Raw genomic sequence first — 7,077 nt, forward strand, 5'->3', positions numbered from 1 at the left:
CGGATGGACGTGGATCGGAGCTGTGTGCAGTGATTCAGACTATGGTAACAATGGCATGGCATCATTCCTGAAAGCTGCAGAGGAAGAGGGAATCTGTGTGGAGTATTCTGAGGCCTATTACAGGACCCAGCCGCGCAGCAAACTGAAAAAAGTCGCGGATGTCATTCGCAAGTCAACGGCTCGTGTAATAGTTGCCTTCGTGGCAGCAGGTGATATGAGATTTCTGTTAGAAGAGCTGAGCCAGCAGCCTCCTCCCCCGATGCAGTGGATTGGCAGCGAGGCGTGGGGTACAGACCCACAAATGGCAGCACTGGCACGGATGGTCAAGCACTTCGGATGGACGTGGATCGGAGCTGTGTGCAGTGATTCAGACTATGGTAACAATGGCATGGCATCATTCCTGAAAGCTGCAGAGGAAGAGGGAATCTGTGTGGAGTATTCTGAGGCCTACTACAGGACCCAGCCACGCAGCAAACTAAAAAGGGTTGCAGATGTCATTCGTAGGTCAACGGCTCGTGTAATAGTTGCCTTCGTGGCAGCAGGTGATATGAGATTTCTGTTACAAGAGCTGAGCCAGCAGCCTCCTCCCCCGATGCAGTGGATTGGCAGCGAGGCGTGGGTTACAGATCCACAAATGATGCGGTTTAATTTGTGTATTGGTGCTGTGGGGGTTGCGATCCCGCGGTCTGTTATCCCTGGTTTTCGTAAATTTCTATTTGACCTGTCGCCAGAACAAGCGCTAAAATTTCCCCTGCTGACAGAATTCTGGGAAAGCTCATTCAGCTGTAGTCTAAAAAGGCAGACAGGTTCTTCTGCTGGTATGCCAGCATGTGATGGCACAGAGGACCTGCGCGCTTTACAGAACCCGTACACAGACACGTCCCAGTTGCGGATCACTAACATGGTGTACAAAGCCACATATGCTATAGCCCATGCCCTCGATGCTATTGTCTGTAACAAAAAACATTGTGACAGCTATAGCTCATGCCCTCCATAGCATTGTCTGTGACGAAAAGCAGTGTGATAAAAATATCAAAGTTAAGCACCAACAGGTAATTTTTCTTACAGGTAATTGTGTAGTAGTGTATTTATTGATTGATTGATTTATGTATTTATTTACTTACCTGTTTGTTTGTAAATCTTAACAAAAATCTTACAGTAATTACACAGTATATTACCTTCTGTATAGGTCTACTATGAAATATCTATTCAACCACACCATATATTTTTTTTATGCCAATCATGCAGGTTTTTGATCAACTCAAAAGAGTGAATTTTACTAAAAATAATTATTCTGTTTCATTTGACACCAATGGAGACCCTGTGGCCGCATATGAACTTGTGAATTGGCAGCTTCAAGGAGATGGTTCAGTTGATTTTGTGACAGTGGGTCAATATGATGCTTCCCAGCCTAAAGGCCAAGAATTCAGTCTGAGCAAAGCTATAATTTGGTATGATGGCAGTGAAAAGGTATAAAGTGTTTTTTTCTTTTCTTTTTTTTTTTTTATTCTGTGTGGCGGTAATTATTTATGAATGTCTTGCTGTACCCCTAGAATTGATTTTGGGGGTATTCTCTTTACTTACAACCATATTAACACATATATACTGTTAATTGTTGTCATACACTTCAATTAAATATATTGATTAAAATAAACCACTTTGTGTTTAAAAAAAAAACTCTCTCCTTTAGACCACATGTACAGGGATATGGCGACTGGACACTACAGTTTCTCAAAAGACCTAGAATATCTCCTAAAGGAATATTATGAACTATTCTAAAATGAAATAAAAGCAAAGAAAAATTCACCATGACACATTTTGCCTATATATGTCAAACGTCTGGGCTATTCTGTCATTTTCAGAGCATTTTTGCTGAAAACCTTGGCTAATTTGACTCTGTTGTGTGTACCTGTTACCTGCAGGTGCCTGTGTCTGTGTGCAGTGAGAGCTGTCCTCCAGGTACTAGGAAGGCTGTGAAAAAAGGAAGACCTGTCTGCTGTTATGACTGCATTAACTGTGCAGATGGAGAGATCAGCAATGAGACAGGTACTTTGTCTGGATAGTCTTGTAAATAAATCATAAATGTTTCTTGGTCAAATAATATATTATTGTGTAAAATAAATAATAAAAATAGATATACATGTTATAAAAGATACATGTTATGTACTGATCTCTTGATCTTCTGAAGATTCTTTAGATTGTCACAAATGCCTGCCTGAGTATTGGCCCAATAATGAGAAGGACAAGTGTCTTCCTAAACCAGTGGAGTTTCTCTCCTGGGATGAGATCCTTGGGATTATACTGGCTGCTTTCTCTGTTGCTGGTTCTTTAGTGGCTTTGAGCATAACTTTAGTGTTCTACAAAAACAGGGCCTCTCCAATAGTAAGAGCCAACAACTCAGAGCTGAGCTTCCTATTGCTCTTCTCATTGACTCTGTGTTTTCTCTGTTCACTTACTTTTATTGGTCGGCCCACTGAGTGGTCCTGTATGTTGCGTCACACAGCATTTGGGATCACTTTTGTTCTCTGTATCTCTTGTGTTCTGGGCAAAACAATAGTGGTGTTAATGGCCTTTAAGGCTACACTACCAGGAAATAATGTCATGAAATGGTTTGGGCCTCCTCAACAGAGACTCAGTGTTTTTGTTTTCACTCTTGTACAGGTCCTTATATGTGTGCTTTGGTTAAACGTATCCCCACCTTTTCCTTTTAACAATATGCAACACTTCAAAGAAAAGATAATTCTAGAATGCAGTTTAGGATCAGCTATAGGTTTCTGGGCTGTACTGGGTTATATTGGCCTCTTAGCTTTCCTCTGCTTTGTTTTAGCTTTTCTTGCCCGTAAGCTGCCTGATAACTTCAATGAGGCTAAATTCATCACATTCAGTATGCTCATATTCTGTGCTGTATGGATCACCTTTATTCCCGCTTATGTTAGCTCTCCAGGAAAATTTACTGTAGCTGTGGAGATATTTGCTATTTTAGCTTCAAGCTTTGGTCTGATTCTCTGTATTTTTGCTCCTAAGTGTTTCATTATTGTCTTCAGGCCAGAGCAGAATACCAAAAAACACTTAATGGGTAAAGTGCCATCAAAAGCCCTCTGAGACACACAGCTCTCATTAGAAATCTATAAAATTCAGATATCATACAATCTGATATTTTACTGTTACACCACTGGCATAATTGTTTTTACATGTTTGTGCTATATGCACAAGTATATTGTGCAATTTTTTTTTTTTGGGGGGGGGGGGTGTATAATCGTGTACTTCAGTATATTCAAGACTATAAAATAAAATCTTTTTTTAATTTAATATTGCTTTTTAATGTAAAAATGTGTAATGTTATACAATTCTTCTAACCACAAACATACCAAGTGTTAAATTAACATGCAATATCAATAAATAAATAACATTTCATGTGGATGAAAATTGCATCCACACATGTGATACAGTTGTGCTGTACATACTTATATAATATGTTGTAAATATGGAAAAGCAAACAAAGAAAAAAAAAATGTCATGAAAGTTGGAAAAAAAAATGTCTTGATAATAACATTAAAAAGACACTAATTTATCTCAACATAAGGTCTCACAATATATTATCACATTCCCAAGTTAATTAGGCATGGCATAATATGACATTCTTATTATACACTAACAAAATACACAATGAGAAACAAGATCAATGCTATGAAAATTAAAAATAAAAAAAAAAATTTAAAAAAAAAAATTGCATTTCTGTGGTAAGAGCGATCTCTATTCATCTCATTATGGCGAGCACTAGCAAAGCGTTTAAGGTCTCGTTCCCTACTCAGGGAACCATGGTTACATAAGTAACCTGAGACGTTTTCTAATCAGTGTTCTAAACTTCCTTTTTGCTAAACATATTTTATGAATTCACTGCCAGAATTTTTCATTTGCACTTTTGCACAAATTTTAGTTTACGCTTTAAAAGTTTGTTCACCATTCTGACACAACCCTCATTTGGATCAACAGCTCCTTATGTTCAGTGGTACTCTTATACTATGCAAGTTTCAATCTTGTAAAATATGGAACAGTTCTATCTTTATTTAGATTACTAGTGGTTTGTATGTCACTTATTGTTATTTGCATGTCTGCAATGCACTGAAGTTATTTTATGAAATGTTATATTACAACATGTAGTTTGATTAAGTACTTTGATTTTATACCTAAACATATGTAATATATTCAAGGAAGTTACATTTAATTCTGGCAAAGATCTCAGACCGATTTTTATTTTGCAGCATGGCTGAAATGTTAGTACACACGCTGCATTAGCATTGGTACATAATATCCATAAAAATTTAAACCAGTCACTGGGTAAAACCAGTACAAGGCAGAGTCAGGGGCAGTGCTCGGGCCAGTGACAAACAGTGGATCAAAAGATCGCCAAGTTTCTGTTCTCAGTCATGACTAAACAATGATACTTCCTGTTTGTAATACAAGATTTTCACATTTATACAATATTGTTCTACATGTATTCCATTACTAATTTTTATTTAAACATCTCATTCACTGGATTTTTTATGCATGGTTCAAAGGGATGCCTACCCAGTTGTTAAAGACCAGCAAAGTTCAACAAAGTTTGGAAGCCATTTGCGTTGTCAGTGCTTCTTTAAAACAAAAATTCAGACATGACTCCATCTGCTGAGGAGCTGACTACAGCTGGCTTGGGAGATAATATCTTTATTTGTAATAACAATTCATTGTAATTTTGAGTTAAATATGGATTTTAGCTTGTTTAGTGACACATACCCAAAAATGAAGTCAGCATCTGGAGCAGAGGTCACTAAACTTGGTCCTGGAGGGCCGGTGTCCTGCAGAGTTTAGCTCCAATCCTAATCAAACACATGAACTACATCAAGGTCTTGCTAGATATACTTGAAACCTTCAGGCAGGTATGTTGAGGCAAGTTGGAGCTAAACTCTGCAGGACACTGGCCCTGCAGGACCGAGTCTGACCCCTGATCTGGAGGATGGCTTCTCTACAAAAGCATCTGGTTCGATCTGAACACCAGTGCCAGTTCTCTAAGTCTAGTACAACTAGTCCCAGAGAATCACACAATGCAAACAGATCAGACATTCTTCAGAATATATTATTTAGCTTTTGAATATCAAAAAGTCAGGTTTTTTAAACTACAGTATCAGCCAAAACCATTACAACTGGCTAATATCAGTTTATTAGTGTTATCATCAGTCAGTTTTTTTTTTTGCTTATTTAAACTGCTTATTTTGTGTATGGGAAAGTATATTTAAAAATATGCCAATGCAGCAGATTCTTACCATGTATGTAAGGTAATATAATACTCTAAAATGTGACACTCTCAGACTCAGAAACAGAAGTAATATCAGTTCTGTCATGACAACCCTTGGAAGGATTGGCATGGTAATGTACACGACAATGTTAATATATTTGGTATTGGCGGAATAGATCTGCTACGCTGCTGCTGCGGCAGAGCAAGTACCGAGACTTGCTACTGCCAATACATCCAAAACATGCTGCTGTGAGCATGTAAGAAATATTGCTGCTGCACATACTGTATAACATATGAATAAAGGCCTTTTCACACTAAACGCGAAAATCGGCACGAATGTTCGGCGCGATGACGCTTTTGATTTAAAACAATAGATCCCTAATGGGGCTATTCACACCAAGCGCGAAACATTCGCGGCGCGAAATAGCGAAGATTATTTTCCGTCCTGTGTGTCGATTTTTCCCCGTCACTCCGCGACAAAATGGGCCATTCAATTAGATGTCAGCTTAGGTTACATGCTCAGAACTGCTGCTCTTGCTCAAATGGTTGAGAATGGTGGCGCTGTTTCCAAAACCCATGTTGAAGAAGAGTATTCTGAGAGAGAAGAGATCTGAGTTCTTGTTATTGTTGGTATTTAAGAACAGATTTATTCTCACATGTTATTTATACAGAATAACACTTCTATTAATTCTCCACTGAATTATGTGGTCTGAAGATCACCATCCGTTTTATTCCACGAGTGTTATGCGTTCACTCTAGACCTGTCAATCATGTAATCATATCTTTTGCCCTTCCTTATATAAAAAAAAATAGAGAAAAATTTTTCTACACATGAAATATGAAAGCAAATAGACGATATTTTCTGTATATGTTTCTATGCAGCTATTTTTGTAACAATAAAGGATGTTTATGACAAATGAGCAGATAGCGTTCAGTCCATTATAACATACAAAGAGTGCATGTCTGCCTATTATAGAATCAAAATCCATTTTAGATCACAATCAGAAGTTATTACAAGCACTTGATGATGGTTTTAAGTGGGGGATGAGCAAAAGCATTAATAATTACATACATTTTGAAAGGTAGCTTGATGCTAATTGTACCTCTAATTATATTTTCAGATGTATTCTTGTAAGCATTATATATTATAGTTTGTGTTTCTGATGAAGAACCAAAAGTTATTTATCTCAATTTAATGCTGTTTATTGAGCAGTGGATGATGTAAAAGCCATATATGAGATACATAGGCTACATGAGGAAAAATGCATTGTTGGTCGGCGCCACCTAGCGTGCAGGTGTGAATTAGCAGAAGGCGATCAATCATTTCACGCTTGGTATGAAAGCACCATTCGTCGGCACTTTCATACCAAACGGACCGAGGGGGACCCCCTAACAACCACCACCCCACCACCAACCTGGAACGCGCGATCGAAAATCGCGTCAGCTAAGGACGGCCCAGGCGCTCAGTGTGAAACAGCCTTAACCCCCCATAAAGCAGGAAACACAGAAATGAACAATACAAGCCAATATGTGCATGTTGCTGAGTATAAGGATATAATGGTGTGCCTGGGCTACCATGCCAACCGGCTTAACTCTAATCTGACTCACACTATGTGTAATGTTCACAAGTGTTAACAAGAATATGCGTTGCAATCCGATAGATAAGACCCCAGCACCCACCTGAGCGAATGTCATAAATGATTCATTTGATAACTGTCATTAATATAACAATATTCTCTAATTGTATAGAGCCATTAGGTAGGGTGACCATATTTTAGTTTTCAAAAAAAAAAAAAGGACAGTGG

General features: G+C 38.2%; 1 protein-coding gene across 1 annotated transcript; it reads left to right on the top strand.

Moving 5' to 3' along the window:
• The first annotated feature begins 55 nt into the window (after positions 1-55).
• On the top strand, positions 56-3,102 carry LOC107703319 (extracellular calcium-sensing receptor-like). Its single transcript, XM_016505911.1, has 5 exons — positions 56-922; positions 975-1,052; positions 1,249-1,470; positions 1,923-2,046; positions 2,189-3,102. The coding sequence occupies exons 1-5, from the start codon at positions 56-58 to the stop codon at positions 3,100-3,102; spliced, it is 2,205 nt and encodes a 734-aa protein (XP_016361397.1).
• The last annotated feature ends 3,975 nt before the right edge of the window (positions 3,103-7,077 follow it).

Source organism: Sinocyclocheilus anshuiensis, unplaced genomic scaffold, assembly GCF_001515605.1.
Source record: "Sinocyclocheilus anshuiensis isolate Anshui unplaced genomic scaffold, SAMN03320099.WGS_v1.1 scaffold2235, whole genome shotgun sequence".
Taxonomy (NCBI): Eukaryota; Metazoa; Chordata; class Actinopteri; order Cypriniformes; family Cyprinidae; genus Sinocyclocheilus; species Sinocyclocheilus anshuiensis.

Coding starts and splice junctions, on each gene's coding strand:
- LOC107703319 (XM_016505911.1), top strand. CDS start 56: ATGGCATCATTCCTGAAAGCTGCAGAGGAAGAGGGAATCTGTGTGGAG. Junction 923..974: donor TGGTGTACAAAGCCACATAT/GCTATAGCCCAT, acceptor AACATTGTGACA/GCTATAGCTCATGCCCTCCA. Junction 2,047..2,188: donor AGAGATCAGCAATGAGACAG/GTACTTTGTCTG, acceptor GATCTTCTGAAG/ATTCTTTAGATTGTCACAAA.